Genomic DNA, 18841 nt, shown 5'->3' with positions numbered 1-18841 from the left:
GAATTTTTAATTTTTTTTTCGTGAAGAATTCTACCAGGAGTAAAAGTTTTAGCTGATCTCAGTAGCATTATCCAGCATATTGTTTCTAGTGTTTGTTTCTAACCATGGCACATGTAATATTTTAACGATAAAGGAACTAAAGTTTTTAATAAAGAAATATGAAGTTCAGGAATTGAAGTTACTGGTTCTTAACAAATAAAAATATGAAGAATAAGAATATTTCAGTTGTAACTAGATCACTTTCCAGAAGAATAGTTCCATATCAAACTGTTGTTTTGATAGAAGTGAAATGTTCCACAGGAAATTAAAATGTTGACGAGCCCCATGCAGAATTCCAGTGGAAACCAATCTGGTTTCTTGCCAGCTCCCCTGCCTCTCTATCATCCTGACTGCACCAGACAAAAAAGATCAGTACTTTGAACAAGAAAATAAGATCTCTCAAGAAGTACTAATTACAATAGCAGCTGTTTTTAATCATTCTAAAACCACAGAATATAGCATATAAAAAATTAAATAAAAAAATAGGAATGTGGAAATTTTTCTAATTTTGAAAAGTCAAACAGTTTAATGTTTAGAATTCCCATTTCATGGGAAATTCCAAATTTTCTTTTTTTATTCCAAAATGGAACTTGTTTTTTAACTTCAGAATTTTCTGTGGAAAGGGAATTCAGACTTTCAACCTGCTCTGCTTGTAACTTTTTTGTTGCTATGCTTTAATACAAGAATAACTATATTATTGTTTGTCTGAAGTTTTTTCTTATATCACACAGAAATGCATTTTTAGAAGGTTATGTACAACAGTTCCTCTACACATTTCGTTATTTCTGCACACAAGAAGAATTGTTGAAGTTTCTTCTTGATAGAATCAGCAGCACTTTATCCAGGTACAGTAACTTTCTGTGAACAAAACTGTCAAAGTACTAGAGACTTTTCTCCCCACTGTGAAAGAAGTATTTCTAAAAAGAAGCACCTAATTGAGTTGAATTTAGTTTCTTTTTTTAAAAAAAAGATTTTCTTGTGAGTAAAGGAATGTCTGCACTACAAGCGCTGCAGAGGCACAGCAACTATGCTTCTGTAGTGTACACAGTTTCTGCATCGACAGAAGGGGTTTTCCCATCGCTATAGTAAATCCACCCCTTCCAGAGATGGTAGCTAAGTTGATGGAAAAAATCTTCCATCAACCAAGTTGCGTCTGCAGTGGGGGTTAGTTCAACCTAACTACATTGCACAGGGCACAACATTTTTCACAGCTTTGAGTGAGGTAGGTAAGACGACGTAAGTGTTAGGTGTAGACCAAGCGTAAGAGTGGAACACAGTGAAAATAGAGTAAGTTCTGTACTGGACAATATGCTCTCTTCCTACTTCACACTGAACTGTGACTTCAGTGGGAGTTTTACTCCAGTAAGTAGCTGGGTATTGAGACATTTTTATAAATGAAACTTTTGTTCCTCTAGAGGTGTAGATGTCAGAGAAAGGGAGACTTTGGTTTTTTGTTTGTTTTAAGTAATACACCTGGCAGCAAATACTTGCACTTCTCTCTCAACCTCTTGTTAAGATTAGACTAAAATGACAATTTCAGTGCACTCACTACCTTTCTCATATTACTAGTGCAAATGAGGATCCCACCTCTCTGCTTAGCAAAATATACAACCGGAGTTTCTACATTCTGCAGGCTTGGATTGAAGACTGTTATAGTGTAGACTTTGCAATAAGATCTGATCTTTTGTGCATGCTACAAGACTTTATTTCTTCCAAGGTAACTTATTGTTATAATGTGTTGTTATTTTGATGAAATCTTTAAGTAAAATGTCAATTAGATCAAATGTGGTTATGGTATATAAGCAAATGCCATTATTAGGACCCTGGTCTTGCTGAGTAAAATTAGTGTGAAAAAATTATGCCTACTGACACTTTTTTGTTGTATGGCTGTAATAAAATATGTGAATTTTCTTATAAATATAAATGCTCTTTACTTCATTATTAATCTTTTGATGAAAAATCCATAAATTGCCTACTAAAACCTACTTTCCATTTAGATTGCTCCATTAAACGGCTTTGGTGAATGTTTGCTGGCAGTGCTTGAAAATGCTACTGGCGGGAAACGTGGCAGTGTTTTCCAGTGCTATAACTGGGATGAGTGGAAGGAGGAGGAAGAGGATGATCCAAAATCTTTACACTCGTTGTGCAAAAAGCTCTCTGAAGATGTCTCCCAAAAGGCATGTAGTTTCTTTAGCTTACTTTATATAGAAAGCTGTCTTGTATATTTCTCTTGCAAAAATAAAGGAATATTGAATTTAACACTTTAGGTCCCAATTCAGCAGAGTTCTTATATATGTGCTTAAGCCCCATTGACTTAAAGCTTAGCATGTGCTTAAGTGATTTTCTGATTCAGTAATGATTTGCTGTAGTCATACTAATTTTAGAGGCTGTAAAATGTTTACTTCTGTTCCATTTTTTGTCTCATAATTGCTGAAAAAAAAATTTTCCCTAAGAAATTTGCTACTATTGTAAATAACCTATTGTGACACTTAGTACCTCGTGGGAACACCCTGCACCCCCATGTTCATCCTTATGATATGATTGTGTGCAATCCAATGCAAAGTTTGTCATGTTGGGTGTGTTCGGAAGGCTCATGATGCACTGAGCATTGTTGTTAAAGTAATGTTATAGGTTGTAAACTCATGTATATAGTTATGAGGCTGAATGTGTTCTCATGGCTTAAAACAAGCCCAGGCAAAACTCTCCAGGACCAGAGGGGCACTTCACGCCTCATCAGGGCATGTATGGGACAAACCCAGCCCAGCCTCACGGGAACAAAGGACACTGGCCTAGGCAGCAATAAAGTATCTGTTGAACTCTCAGGTGAGTCACCCCCCTCCCCCTTCCCTTGGTCAGTTTGGGCTTACTATGAGGTAATGCTCACCTGACTCTGAAGGGGCGGCAGGGCAGAGCTAAGAGGGAAGAAAGAACATGATAAAAGGGAGAGATGTTTGCCATGCTTGCTCTCTCTTCCACCTCCATCTACAGACATCACCACCAGGCGACTGAAGCACCGATCAAAGGGGAGAGCCTGGCTGAAGGGCAGGCAGCCAACCTGTGGTGAGAAGTATCTAAGTTTGTAAGGGCACTGAAAGCATTAAGATCAGTTTAGAATGTGTTTTGCTTTTATTTCATTTCACCAAATCTGACTTCTTTTACTTTGACTTATAATCACTTAAAATCTGTCTTTTGTAGTTAATAAATTTGTTTGTTTATTCTACTTGAAGCATGTCAGAGACTCCCCTTGGGATAACAATCCTGGTACATATCAATTTTTTTGTTAAATTGATGAACTCATATAAGCTTGCAGCATCCAGTGGGCATAACTGGATACTGCAAAATGGAGGTTCCTAGGGTTGTGTCTGGGATTGGAGATATTGGCTAGTGTCATTCGGTTGCACAATTCAAGCAGTGGCTGGCCAAAAGTGCTCACTCACGTAACTGGGAGCAGCTTATATGCTAGAGGCTGTGCGTGAACAGCCCCCGGGAGTGGGGGTTCTCACAGCAGAGCCGGGTAAGGTTGGCTCCCAGAGTCGAGGATTGGCGTGACCTAGCAGATCACCGGTCCAGGTAACACCAAGGGAACGTCACACCTATGTTAAAAAAAGTTTAAAATGAACAGGAGAAAAAGTGCTTTTTGTCTACGGAATTTCAAAACTTTACTGCACCTTCCTCTTACTCTACTAACTCTCATAAACCAGAATTAGAAGACATCAGCTGATACAAAGTAACTTCAGAGTCCTGAGAATCCAATAGACTTTGCTTGAAAAAAGCATCCTCACAAGAAAGAGTCCAAAGTGCTTCACAGATCAAATGTGCTAGATGAATGGCAGGATCCCTCTCCCAATAAGCTTACAGAATGTTATTACCTCTATGCAAAAATCCTATAGAATTTAATGGGGGTTAAATCAACAGAGCTCTATGGAAATGACTCTAGATAGTCTATAGCAAAGATGGGGCATGAAGAACAGAGGAAGGGAGACTTGAATAAAGTAGCAGGAAAAGAAGTGGATTTTTTTGATGTACTCGGAGGAGGAAAAGAAATGGAAATGTACAAGGCTACAGAGCAGGCAGTTATAGTAATCAAGTCATTACGTAACTAGAGGCTGAACTAATATCACAGTAATGAAGTTCATGAAGAAGTGACAATAACTCAAGATACCGAAGGGAGGAAAAGGAAAAGTATGCATGAAACACAAAGGTCGGGGGGGAGGAAGCAGGAGTCTAGAATGAGGGCAAGGATGGGAACTCGGGAACAAGAAAGATAGTGCTGACAGTGACATAGAGAAGGTTTAACCATGCAGTGCATTTTGAACATAGAGGACATACAGTAGGTCTAAATGTCCAAAACTGTAAGTGAGTACAGCTCCCTGAAGGTCATTGGAGATGCACCCTGTGACACAAGGCCTGATTTGGACCATTCTGAGGTGGACATGTCAGAGGCAGAAATTCACAGCTAGTTAGTGAGAAGTCTGCGTGCAGGCATAATTTGTAAGTTAACCGTGTAGAGAAGAGAACTCAACCTGTGAGAATGTATAGAGGGAGAAAAGGAGGAGGTGAAAGACTAAGTCCTAGTGGTGCCACCAACTGTGTGGGAGAGGAAGAAATGAGAGTTCCCAAGAGCAAGGCAGAAGCTGAATCCATCATAGAACAAAATAAACCTCCATCTGTATTTTATAAAATAATAAAAATTATGTCTCTATATATTTTTATGGCCACCTAGAAATAAATAAAATGGCTCCATTTATTGGTTTAGTTTTCTTGTTTTTATACGTACGTCATCAAAGCTGTGTACATGCACACTAACAAATTAGGTCTGTTTACATTACTGGTTGTTAAATGTTAGAGCAAGCCTAACATAGATTGGGTTTTCTCTCCACTCAATAGTTTGTCAGCCTGGACAGCATGGGGCAAGGGACAGAGATTATTATAAAAAAATTGAAGTCTAGGGAATGTATTCTTCTTCACCAGTTCTTACAGTGTTATGGTAGCCTAAATCTGGGGCCTTAAATTCATTCAGTTTCTCCTTCAGTGAATTAAGTTCACGAGAATAATTCTATCGTCTGAAGAGACAAGAATGATTATATAATACAAATTACAGCTAATTTTAAAATTACATCATATTAACTTATCACTGGCAACTGTAGCTCTGTATAAGTTGGTCAATCATATGATGCATTTCTTGGAATGTCTAATTTTTATATCCTCAGGCACTGAAGTGGTAGGGTAGCAAAGATATTTTAGTGAACAAATAGCATGAACATTTCATAGCAGTAATTCAGTGTGAAACTTTTATGGACAAAATTATGTGCTTTATTATGTCTAGCAATAGCTGTATTGGATACGCTAGGAATTTTATATTAAACAACTGTAAGTCTTAGAATGATGCAGCAGCATTCCTCTTTAGATTTTATTTTCTGGGTAAGACTTGCAATGAATTGCCCAATCCAGGGAAACTAGTAAGAAAGATAAATATAAACTATTGAACTGTTGAGAGCACTAAGACATTTTAATGAAATTGACCTTAAGAATTAGCTAGTTTAAATAATACTCTGATATTTTTTTAAAAATACAGCTTCATTGAATTCTAGCAGCTTTGTACATAAGCTTGATTAGCTGGACATGTTATATTAGCCAACCAAAGCAATATGAAGAAACCAATTTAGTATATCTTTTATGAGACTAATCTTGACGACCAATTACAAAAGCTTTTGGGCTCAAAAAAGGACTCTTGTATAACTCAGGCCTGGCCTACGCTACAAAGCTTGGTCAATGTGAGCTATCTTGTGTTGACCTAGTTGTGCATGCGCCTACACTTAAATTTGTCTCTCACCGATGTAAGCACCCTCTTACAGCAATGCGGTAACGCTATCTCCCAGAGTGACAACGAGCCATGGTACAAATTTTTGAAATGCCTTTTCCTGATTGCCCAGCTTGGCAAGCACACCTAGCAGCTCTCCATTTTTGTGTGCAGCTGCCAAGACGACCATGCCAGCTATGCTCCAGCCTGGAGTAGACAGGAGATACTGGATCTCCTGGGACTGCGGGGACAAGAGGATCTGGAGGCACAGCTTTAGACCAGCCATGGAAATGTGGACATCTGTGAGCAGATTGCACAGGGGATGCAGAAGAAGGGGTATGACACAGATCAGCAACAGTGCTGCATGAAAGTGAAGGAACTTCAGCAGGCATATCAGAAGGCCAGGGAGGCCACCAATCTGGTACTAAACTGCAAACCTACTGCTTTTACAAAGAACTAGATACCACGCTTGGCGGAGTCCCCACCACCATCCCGCATGCCACTGTAGAGACCTCCAATCCTTGCTGTGAATAGTGAGGACGAGGGGGTTGAAGGACTTGTGATTGGGCAGTCCAGCTTTACTGCAAGCCAGGACCTGTTTGAGACTCCATCACAGTCCAGTCAGCCCCGGCAGTCTAGCACGAGTGCACTCAATGCAGGGGAAGGAACCTTGGGTAAGTGAGTAAATGTATTTCCTATTACAGTGATGTACTGATTGTGCCACCACTTTAGCAGGACACAGCTATCGATTTTTCATGAATTTACTCATACTAGAAGAGGTAGCGACACAACAGCAAGAGGTAGAGTTATCTGCTGTACAGTTAGGTGGAGGGAGCTATCCAGAGCAGTTTAAAGGAATGTCCCTGGAATCTTCCTGAGAGATCTCAATAAAACATTTTCATAGACACACTCTGTAATACTCTCCTGAAGGTTTCTAGGGATGGTTGGCACGAATGCCGGAAGCTCCCTAGAAATGGGAGGGGCCACCAGTGCCCGGACTGTGGCCCTGCTCTGCCCCGAGGCCCCACCCCCACTTAGCCTCTTCCCCGAAGGCCTCGCCAGCTCCTCTCTGCCCTTCCCCAAGGTGCCCCCCTCCATCACTTACTCCTTTCTTCCCCCTTCTGCCTTAAGGGCAAATAACGGAGGAAGGATACAGGGAGGAGCTAGCAGTGGGTGGGAGACCTCAGGGGAAGAGGGTGACCAAGGGCGGGAAGAGGCTGAGCAGGGGTGGGGCCCAGGGAGAAGAGGCTGAGTGAGGGCGTGGCCTCAGGGCAGAGCACAACTGGGACCACAGTTTGGGCACTGGTGGCCCCCTCACTTCTCAGGAACTTCCGCCAGTGGCACTCCAAAGGCAGCAGGCCAGCGGGCCTCCAAAGGGAGGTGCACAGCATCTGGCATTTCTTGCCCTATCTGGGGAGGTTTAGCCTCCCCAAGTCTCTTATTCCCACCGCCCATGGATGGTAGCCTTATTTCTTCCTCCGTGATAGGACACCTTCCCACGCCAGTCAGCAATAACTTCATCAGGCACCGCTGCAGTAAGCAGGCTAGTGGCATATGGGCCCAGGCAGTTTCCAGCACACAGCAGCTGTGCTCTCTATGTTTTTGTCACCCACAGGAGTGATATCTCAGCTAAAATCAGCACTATCTGTGGAAAATGGTGCCAGCATTCCATGCCAGTGCCCTTTACTAATGCAACTCATTGTTTCATGCAACCAAGCAATTCCTCTTAATTTCCCTCACTCCTAGAGGGCCATTACTCACCATGGCTGGAGTTGAGTGGCATTGTGCACAAGCACTCCCAAGCAGAAGTGTCAATAAGCAAGTCTTGTTTAAAACTTATGGGGAACAAGGGAAAGGAGTTCTGTATCTTCACTTTGGCTTTCTGTTGCTACTATACTGACAGCGTGTGTTTTATCTGTAGCTGCTGCTATTGCAGCTTTGAGGGGTACCCTTTCCGCACCCGCAGAATGCCTGAGCCAGGTAACTAGGCGAAAGAAGGGGACTCTGCGTGATATGTTCAGCAAGATCCTGCAAGCCAGGGCTGCATCAGACCATGAGCAGAGGGCCTGGAGGGTGAATATTACAGACTGTATGAAGAAGGAAAGAGCGGACAGGAGAAAGTCCTAGCAGGAAAAGGAGTGGGAGATGCACCAGAACGTAATGGTGCTTCTCCAGCAGCAAACGGGTGCTGCAGGTTCAACAATCACAGGTTCACCTCCCTTTGTAGTCCATGGCTAACTCCATTAGAGCACCTCCCTACAGCCCCTCTCAACGTTCCATGAGGCATCAGGGGCTGGATCCCTACCCCTACCGCTCCACATCAGGGGACATTAACGACAACCAAAGCTTCACATACATTGACCTGTGGTAGCCAAGTTTGGTCTATGTATAGCTAAAATGAATATGAATGTTCTTTCTGCTGCTTAAGCTCTGTTACATTAAAAACTAAATAAATTTATGGATCTGCTTTTAACTTGCACAGATTGATTTGATTGATTGATTTGCAGTGTTTTCATTACTTAATAAAATTCTGTTGTTTTGGAAAATAATGCATCTTTTTTAGTTCCCAGCATGTGCTGCAGAATGCCTAGCAGTACTGAAGCACCCATTTACTTGTTGCACAATGTGATACAACTCATAAGATCAATGACTATCAGTGTAATAACCATAAATGTACAGCAAGTATCACAAAATTAACAAGTGCTTTATTCATAGATGTATACCAAGCACCACACAATTCCTAATAGGCCCCAAAACAGAGCCCAAGTAGAGCACAGTATACCACAACACATTACTGTGGCTCACTGTTAAAGTGTTCCTTCAAAGCCTCCTTGAGCCATATAACTCCACACTGATCTCTTTAATAACCCTTGTGTCTGGCTGTTCGAACTCGGCAGACAGCTCTTCTACCCTGGCTGCAACTTTTCCCCCTTTGCCTCACAGATATTATGGAGGGCACAGCAGGCAGCTTGGATTTATTTTTTTTCACTGAGATCCAATCTTGTGAATAAGCAAGGCCAGCGTCCCTTTAGTTTACCAAAAGCACATCCAACTGTCATTCTGCAGCTAGTAGTTGAATCTTTCCTTGGTGCCGTCAAGATGGCCAGCATACAGCTTCATGAGCAAAGGGGTAGGTTGGGTCCCCCAGAATTGCTATTGGCATTTCAACATCACTAATAGTAATCCACCGGTCAGGAAATAAAGTCCCTGCTTGTAGCTTTCTGAACAGTCAATAAACTTAAAGACGCAAGCGTCATGCACCTTCCTTGACCAGCCAACACTGATGTTGAAGTGTCCGTGGTGATCCACCAATGCTTGCATAACCAAAGAAAGGTAGCCCTTTCTGTTGATTTATTTTCTGGCATGGTGGTCTGGTGTCAAAATAGGGAACCCCGTTGCTTCAAATCCATCCACTATGTCCTGCACACTTGCATGACAATAGTTCTCAAAGTGGATTGTCCAACTCCAAAATGATTTCCCACTGACTGGTAGCAATCCAGCATTGCAAGTTGCAAAACAGTGCAATTGCCACTTGCTTCTCCACTGTCAGTGCAGCTCTCAGTCTGGTGTCCCTGCGCTTGAGGGTTGGGGCGAGTTCAGCACATCGATCCAGGATTGTGGCTTTTGCACATCTGAAAGTTCTGCAGCAAAAGTTACGGCTGTAATAAGCTACTTTTTTCTTGTATAGAGCTTTAACTGGAAACTCTCCAAAGGAAATGGCCCTATTGCACATCATCAGAAAGAAAGACCATACACAGTTGGGTCAGCTTTACCGAAGCCATGCTATTACAGTTCTACAGAAGAATTCTCTGGCTCTTATGCTAAAGCAAATGAAGGAGGATCTCTCTTAACTGAATATAGTGCACAAGAGCTTTGCTGTCAACTGACACTGTTACAACAGGTAAAAAGACTGGATTCTATTGAGAGTGAGAACAAATCAGTGTAAATGTTTGTGTAGTCACCCTTCTTCCTTCCTCCCTCACCTACTCCCCATGTGTAGGTTCGCAACACCTATGGAAAAATAGGCTAGTTTCCTCCCCAAGTCCCTGCAATGTCTGGAGTCACAAGTATCAGGAGTTCTGGTAATGGTTGCTCCTGAGAACCTTAGGGAAGAGAACATAGATGAAGAAAAAGTATTTCTTGTGATACCTAAAATAATTGCCAAGCCTAATAATCACTATGATTTAAATTTTTGTCTGTGTAGGAAATGTTCCATAAATGCCATCCAGTACACTTCCTAAATTCAAGAGCACTTGGTGTCAAAGATAAATGTACCACTATACAAAAGTAAGTGGGTTACTTTTCCTATCCCCACTTTCCTGCTGATGCATTGTTGATTTTTGTATTACACTTTGTGTATATATAGAAAGTGGAAAATGAAGAATCTACAGTGTCTTTCCGTTATTCCTCACTGTGAATTTTTCTTTTTACATTGAATTTTTTCCTTCAGATGACTTGTAAAATGAAGTTCAGCGACCAAAAAATTTTCTTTAGGCCATATTCTCAAGGTGACTTGAAATCCAGAGTAGAGCAAGTCAAAAAATATTTGCTAAATACATTTTTGAAAAATATTGTGATATTTTTCAAGTATATTATGTGGTAATTATATCCATATAGATAGACAGAATTTCATTATTTTTCCATCTTGTAGTACTGATTGAATAATTCATATATATAAATTTTATTGCAGTTTTTAAAGAAAAGTGATTCATACTTTTATTACTTGCCCAGCTCTAATCCAGAATAAATATTAACCTTATCACCAGTTCACACACAATCTTCATTATCCTTGTTTTTGTTTTCATTCATCTTAATTGTTATGTGGATTCAGCTAGTTTCTATCTAGTAATTGTTAATTGCAACAATTAGACTCGATTCAAGGAGTCTCAAAGAAAGGGGACACATGCTGGATCTTTTGCCCTACCATTTAAAATCCAATAAAAATGCCATCTAGCTCCTACTGTGTTGTAGCGCAGATAGGACTCTCTCTTTTTAATATCTCACTTTTTTATGTTCATGTTCATATTCCACAAAATAAAACCTGGACTAACTTTTTGGTGAGTACGGCCCTTTGACCGCTGTTTATGATGTGAGAAATGCTTTGTTATTGTTAGTCAAACTAAAGAAAATGCTCAAGTTGCGAAACGTGGTTTTTTTTTTTTTTAAAGTAATCCCATCTGCAGATGTGTACAATGTATGTTGGTACTGGAATTATAAAATCTACACAGAGAAGAGAAATTAACATACGATAGAATCCCAGCACATGCCCTTTGAAAATGTATTAATCAAGATTGTAACTAAACAACATATTATTCATTTTAAAAATGATTACAATGTTAACATCTTTTCCTTCATGTTTTGTAGCTGTAATGTCTAAATTCCCTATATGTTTGTGTTTCACAGAGCTGTTCCCACTGAATCACTGTCACTTAAAGTCTGTAACCTCTTTCTGCCAAATTGCATACAAGACAAGTACCTCTTACAGCTTTTAAGAAATGCAGACAATATCAGCACCTGGGTTGCTGCTGAAATTGTTACAAGTCATACTTCCAAGGTTTGCTATCATTTTTATTTGGTTATTAAATTAGGCAGTAGTTAGTTATTTGCTATTGTTTACTGCTTCTATATAGCAAACCTACACAAAAAGCCTGAAACGTGCCTGCCAGTGTGTTGGCAACAGTTTATTGCATTGTTGATGACAGATCCGCTTAGTGTTTTGGATCTGTTCTGGTGGTGGGGTTAAAGACTTGAATAGAAGATAAGAATTCATATACCATGAGACAGCAGATGTTTGACTTTCTGCTATTGAAATGGACTTCTTATCATTGAAAGACTTTCTAACTAGAACTTTGAGAGGCAGGGTGCTGCAGTTCTGCTGCTATTTTAGCTCAAGTAACAAATCCTAAAACAAAATGTACCTTTTTTTTTCCTTCTTCTAATTTCATTTTCTCACATTTCTAGTCTACTTTTAAGGTTGATTGAACTAATACTTTCCTCAAGAAAAAAAATAAAGCTTGATGTTCATTAAACATGAAGACAGGTTTCAGAGTAGCAGCCGTGTTAGTCTGTATTTGCAAAAAGAAAAGGAGTACTTGTGGCACCTTAGAGACTAACCAATTTATTTGAGCATAAGCTTTCGTGAGTTACAGCTCACTTCATCGGATCCAGTGAAGTGAGCTGTAGCTCACGAAAGCTTATGCTCAAATAAATTGGTTAGTCTCTAAGGTGCCAAAAGTACTCCTTTTCTTTTTATTAAACATGAAGTCATTTTTTTGCATTGGCATTTACATTCTGAATGTCTTCATCAGAAATCTCTCCATTGACTTATTAATACAACATTTTCTAAATTAATCATGATAAAGTCAACAGAAACCAGTGGTCCCATAACAACTCGTGGTGGGTGTTGGTAACAACTTTTGTATAAAAATTAGTGGTGACAACAGAGTTCAAGTTCCCAAAGCCTAAGTTTTTATCTGCCAAGCAAATAGCATCACCACTGGCAGTACAAGAAGTACTTAGACTGCTCTTGATGCTTTAATGGTCAATTCCTTTCTGACCATGATAGTAGACCTGGAACTTCATCTGCCCACACAGATTAAACCAATCTAATCCAAATCCAAGTGGTAACCATACATTTAGTGAACATCACTGTGTGCATAATTTCTTTTCTTTTTATATTGGAGACCTAAGTCGCCATAAGTGAGAATCATTAAGATAATATCTTCAGGGAAGAGCCAGTTGCTCACTTGTTGGTTTTCTGAAGCTATCGTCTCAATTACCCCTCACCCTCTTACTTCTGAACAGAATATTTCTGTTCTGTCTTTCAATTGGCTATTATGGAAGTATTTTTACTTCTCATGTGACGAGAGATGAGCACTGATACCTTGGTAGGGGTAGTGTGTAATGTGTCTTAGAATGATAAATTATGGGAGCTCCATCCAGGTCTGCAAATCCACCACAAAGCGGTAATCCATAAAAATGGGTACCTTCAAAGAACAACAATTACAGGTGAGTAATTACCTCATATTCCGCTGTGTTCAGTCAGAATATTTGTGCAATAAAAAACTCTAGTATTATAACTTTATCATGGACTTTTGATAGCTTCATTAACCTTAAGAGAGTATAAGAGGTTTGTCACCAAACCCCCAAATTGGAATTACATTATAACTGTTACTGTTGTTTTTTTTGTTTTACTTGTTTGTCTATGGCACTTCTCAGAAACCTACAAATTGGAGAGCAACTTCTGCTACTTTTAAAAACAAAGCCTGAGATGGGGTATTTTATCAGAATATGGCAGCCATAACATACAGTTCTCTAATCCTCTGTCAATTTTGAGTATAGTATTATTCAGTTGTTGTAATTTAGCCAATCAGAATGTAACAAAGTCAGTTTATTTTTGCCAACTTTTAAAATGCCGGTTTATACAATTGGTACTACACTTGAACACATTTAGATGGGTGATTTTCATTTAGTCACTCACTTGTTCCCAATTGTTTCTGTCCTTTCGCCTCCTTAGAATTAATTATGTCTTCACAACCAGTTAAGAGTTTTAGGATGAAGAGTTTTACTGGCAGTAGAGTTGCAAGTTGGCCTTCGGACTATGTCCTCAAATGGAAATAAAATGGTATCCAGCTTAAGTTTCTTCATAGCAATTGGCTTCATGTGATGACTCCCAAACATAATATTTGTGTTAGCTCCAGCAAATTACTATTTGTTATTATTTGTATTACCATAATGCCTAAAAGCCCTTGTCATGGACCAGTGTGATGTAGTAGATTTTAATATATAACTTTATTTTTTCCAGTTGCAGGTGAACTTACTATCAAAATTTCTCCTTCTAGCAAAATCTTGCTATGAACAAAGAAATTTTGCTACCGCAATGCAAATCTTAAGAGGGCTGGAAAATCTTATAGTACGACAGCTACCAGTAAGTGAGGACTTTTGGAGTTTTTTCCCCTGTGTAGACATTTTTTTTCTAGCAAAAGTAAGTGTTCCATTACCAAGATTAATCTGAAAAGATATCAAAGCATTTTATTTACTTTTTTAAGGCTTGGAAAATTTTACCATCAAAAGTGTCTGAAATAATGGAAGAACTCAAGGCTGTTGAGGTACAGTATGAGTCTCTCGTGTGAAATACTTATGTGACACTTCGTTGGTTCTTTTTGCAGGATTGAAGCCAAAACACAGTTTATACTGTATAAAAAATTGTTCCTTGTTTAATTACTTCCACATAAACTCGATTACTTTACAGTTGACTTTTGGGTTTTTCCACCTGCCAAGACCAAAATGCCAACCTGGGCTCTGAAAGTCAAGTTGCATTTTTTCTGGGTTGCATCTAATTGCCAGAAATTAATATTGTGCAACTAGCACTTAATTAACAATTCTCTTGATGATAGTCAGGGCAGAACAGTTCTCTCTCCCACAGGTATGTTGATGCTACAGAGGTAACAGAAGTAAAAATTATTAACAATAAGAGCTGGTTAGAATTTTATAATGAAATTTTGTCTAAATTTGGCCTATTGGAAAACTGTTGGGATTTTTTCTGTGAAAAGACTTCAGTTTTCTTCAATTTCCTTTTTTTAATAAAAAGGAAAATTAGACCATAACATAAACATCACAGGTTTGCTGTTCCCAGCCAATGGGAGCTGCAGGAAGCGGCAGCCAGGCCCATGCTGCTTTCCGCAGCTCCCTTTAGCCAGGAACGACGAACCACGGCCACTGGGAGCTGCGGGCAGCCATGCAAATAAACGGTATGGCGACCCGCCAGTGGCTTGCCCTGATGGGCCGCAGGTTGTCCACCGCGGCTCTAAGTTCAAGCTCTAGCTGACTTCTAAGGGAGAAAAATGCAAAGGCAGGGATGCTCAAGTCAGAGTCTTACCAAATAGCACCTGGGACTATTTAGCCCAAAACAAAGGCCAGTCTACTTACCCACCAACAGATTCAGTAATACCTCAGTTGTCAGCAGTACCCCAGACTGCTGGTAGTGCTAATAAAATCATCTTGGACATCTTATCTTACTCCAGTATTTAGGCTTTTGATGCAAGGCCCAACCCATTGCCACTTTTTAAAGATGACGCATACCAAAAGTTAAATGTTAACACTTTCACTCTAGTATTTTGTAAAACACTGTTTTGAATAACTGAAAACAATGGTGGAGATTTTCAGAGCCAGCTAGGAGATTGGCACCCAGCTCCTATTAATTTGACAGGGAATTATACGACTGTATCCCCTAGAGCCCTTAAAAAATCTCAACCAACATCTCTCAGTAACTGTCATAACTTTTCATCACTAACGTTTTTATATACTTGTGAAAATGAGTTTGCTTAGCCCTAAGGTGCATTCTGTGATTCCACCTATAACATGTTGGTTGAAAATTATAAATCTTTATTAAGAACTCCATATGGGCTATCTTCTAATTAAAGTAACTTTTTTTCCATACTGTACCTTAATTGAGCTGCCACCAGGTTGATCAAATGCATTATCTCCTTCATCTCTATTTTAATTTCTATACTGTACATGAAAAAATTACTGTAAAACAAAAATGTTTGTTAAAGACATAAAACTGAGGACTACTTTATGAAGCCTGCTCTGACATTTATCACGGGCTTTCCTTGTGTAAATTATACCAGGTGTTTTTAAAAAGTGACAGTTTGTGTTTGATGGAAGGAGAGAGATTCAAAACGCTCCCTACAATTCCATCAGCCCATGTTCTGGCCATGCATGTCCAACAGCTTGAAACTGGAGGATTTACTATGACAAATGGAGCTCATAAGTGGACTAAACTTAGGTAATTATTTTAATTATACATATGTCACCTATGTTGTCTAGTGAGTCGTAAGAATGTCAGTACACTTTTGGCAGTTTAAAACACTTCGGTCATTTTGACAACTTATTAAAGAGACAAATACTGTACAAATGAATGCCATGTGCCTTTGAATTTCCTTTTAATGTTTTATTATCAGCACTAAAGCAGACTAATGTTTTTCTCTATTTTCTTTAAAGAAACATTGCAAAAGTTGTGAGCCAGGTTCACGCATTTCAAGAAAATCCCTATACCTTTACTACAGATTTCAAGCTCCAGTCTTACCTCAAACAAAGAATAGCTCATTTTAATGATGCAGACATTTCTGCTTTAGCGGCTGACAACTGTGCCAACTTCCATCAGATACCAGCTGAAAAACATTCCCGAAAAATTCAGGATGCATTGCGCAGAATGAAGGCAACATTTCAATAATTGTTTTCATTTTACCTGCATGTTTAATTCTAACTCCAGAGTATAAAACTGGATGAAAATGGCTTTGGCTCCTGTATCAATTCCCAAGCAAACACTCGAGTGAAAGTAGTTTTAAAACATTAGCTCTATCTTAAATGGATATATTTCTTATCACTGAATCATAAAATGCTAGCTAATGAAAAATCTTAGACCTAAGCAATGGGAAAAAAGGATGACTTAGTCTCTAGTATGAAAGAATAGTCCATAGATGATGTCAGAAGAGAAGTAATGTGTAAAGAATTGAATGTTTAAACTTTCAGTGCTGTTTTGGCCTAAAAGAATTCAGATTATAATTGACAAAACATAGATTTTTTTTTTTTATGTAAGCACTGTACATTTGTATCCTGTTGCTACGTATTTGATTTTATGGATATAGATCCTCTGCTAGCCTTACATTTTTGATGGGTTTTGCTTTTGTCTTAGTTTTACATTATGAATGTCAAAACTAAACTCTTGATTTTGAGTGATGGAGAATCTTCCCATTGGACATCGAGACAGAATAAGTAAAAAGGGAAACACTGCACTGTGTATTTTTAATGCCCTTGAGCCAGCCTATTTCCATATAAAACTCAGATCTGAATCAACATTTTACCACTGTGTTGACCTGCTTCTGCCTTCGTGGCCTAATGAAGAGAGTAATTTTTAAGGTTTGCTTGCTTCGTCTCCAGTTGTGATAAGTAATAGTTGTAAAATTTGTATGTTTACATGAACATCATTATGCCTTGTGCTGAGGTTACTTTCCTAGTATTGTAATGTTCAAAAGTATGATAATACAAAATAACTTTGCATCAAGTTTGTAACTGCATCATGCCAAAAGTTGGTATTTATAATATTTTTGCAGCGAGCTGTGCTTATAAAATACTCTGGCAATGAAATGTGCTGCTATAGCTAGAAAGTTCATTGAGGTACCCCAGGCTTATGCAAAATATCTAAAACATTAGCTTTATCAACAAGATACAGACAAGTATTTCTGTATTGTTTTCAGAGGGGTGGGGTCTTAATGTTACCAAAAAAACCCAGCTAAAATATACAAGTAAAATGAATTTCTCAGATGATAAAGTGGTGGTGTCAGAACTGTTTCAAAAAGGAGAAACATCCTGTTGAATTCCCTGGAAATATTCTTGTAATTGGGGTGTTCTCCTGGTCATGTTGACTGTAATGACATTTATTCTGTATTTTTTAGAAAGACTTAAGATCTTTAGCTACAGAAGAAAATGGCTTACTACTAAGAAATTGGGAGATGCACACTTGTCGTATTTTGTAAATTGTAACACCCTGTTGCTGCCGAATTTGTAAATATTCAACAGAAAATGCATGTGCATGTGTTAAGTTGAGGTCTGTGTCCAATGTTTAAGAGAAAAAGATCCAAATCTGATGGCAATATATGATCACCAACTTCCTGCTCCCTTTTTCCCCAGTCAGACACAGGTGTGCGAATTCTTTCCATTAACTACTACAGTTATTTCTTCACACTGTGATGTATTTTCAACGCAAGGCCAAATTTGTGCTCTGTTACTGGTGTAACTGAGAACACCTCTGTCTGTGATCAGGGAGTTTTTGCATAAATCTTTGTCATTAAGAAGCAATTCTGTGATTCCTGAATCACAGCTAAAGAAGTAAAATTTGTTGCTATCTTTTGATTGTGTTCATATAATATATTTGCAACATACGAAGTACTGTAGTTTGAAGTATTCTTACATTACTACAGTATATGAAGAAAGATGGCAATGACAGATGCAGAATTGCCAGACAAATCTTTTTAAAATATATTATCTATCTTATTTTAATCTGTTCTTAATTATCTTTAGTTGTTGGCTTTTTCTCAATCAAAAAGCTGTCATCCACTTAGAAGCTACATCTTGCCAGAGCAAAACAGCAGTCCATAAAGTGATTGAAGCTCCATCAGTGTGAAAGGCTCAGATGGTTTAGTTGATGCATTTTTATACAACCAGAAGTTTGCTATGGTCAGTCAGATTATTGTAAACTATTTTGTATTTATTTAGCAACTATATTTTTAAAAAATGAAGTGTGCTCTGCACCTGTGTGAGCAAGTTAATATTTCAGTTAAAACCTTTACCTGTACTTATATTGACTACTATGCCAAGGAAATATTGTGTTTGTTTCATGAAAATGACTGATACTATTCAAGCATCTAAAACTCATTTCATACCTTCTACATATTGCTTCAATATATGACACTTTGTATTGCTATAAATGTATAGAATTACTCTTGCCATACTTTTATATGGTAGAAAGTTATGTTCTTGCCAATCAGATATTAAACTTTTAGATTTTGTATTTAGTAAAGATATCATCATCCCAAAATCAGAAATAAAATATTTAATGTAAATAAAAATTGCTGAAAATCATTGTTTCACAGGGAAACTGCTCTTTGGACATTACTGTAAGCAAATTGCCTATATGTTGCATGACAGTTTTTCAAATAAAACTGTTTCTAGCCAGGTTTCATTTAGTTGTACTGCTTGTTGTTGACATAAATACATGACTGATTTGTAGGCTGGAATGAGCCAAAGTTTTCTCTCTTACGTGGTACAGTTCCCACTCACGTGAACTCTCTGACTTCAATAGAAATTTCACCTGTGTAACTGAAAGCAGAATTTGAACGTCCTGTCCAAGGAAGAAGTTCTACACTCCTTACTTAGGCAAAACTCTCATATAAATCAATGAGAAATTTGCCTAAGGACAATAGGATCTGGTCCTACATTCCC

General features: G+C 38.6%; 1 protein-coding gene across 6 annotated transcripts in view; it reads left to right on the top strand.

Annotated features, from left to right (window-relative positions):
• Positions 1-18581, top strand: part of KNDC1 (kinase non-catalytic C-lobe domain containing 1) — a 131327-nt gene extending 112746 nt beyond the window's left edge. For 2 of the 6 annotated variants that reach the window (XM_048858308.2, XM_075130985.1), the window contains exons 21-30: positions 771-884; positions 1609-1756; positions 2037-2216; positions 9528-9740; positions 10044-10126; positions 11243-11393; positions 13644-13766; positions 13888-13947; positions 15469-15626; positions 15842-18581. In XM_048858308.2, coding sequence (XP_048714265.2) covers positions 771-884; positions 1609-1756; positions 2037-2216; positions 9528-9740; positions 10044-10126; positions 11243-11393; positions 13644-13766; positions 13888-13947; positions 15469-15626; positions 15842-16073 — 1462 coding nt within the window. In that variant the 3' untranslated portion in view covers positions 16074-18581. The remainder of the gene's footprint in view (positions 1-770; positions 885-1608; positions 1757-2036; positions 2217-9527; positions 9741-10043; positions 10127-11242; positions 11394-13643; positions 13767-13887; positions 13948-15468; positions 15627-15841) is intronic. The other 4 variants (XM_075130984.1, XM_075130982.1, XM_075130986.1 and 1 more) reach the window with 4 other exon arrangements.
• The last annotated feature ends 260 nt before the right edge of the window (positions 18582-18841 follow it).

This window comes from Caretta caretta, chromosome 7 (genome assembly GCF_965140235.1).
Source record: "Caretta caretta isolate rCarCar2 chromosome 7, rCarCar1.hap1, whole genome shotgun sequence".
Classification (NCBI taxonomy): Eukaryota; Metazoa; Chordata; order Testudines; family Cheloniidae; genus Caretta; species Caretta caretta.
This window is presented reverse-complemented; position numbering and strand designations above follow the sequence as displayed.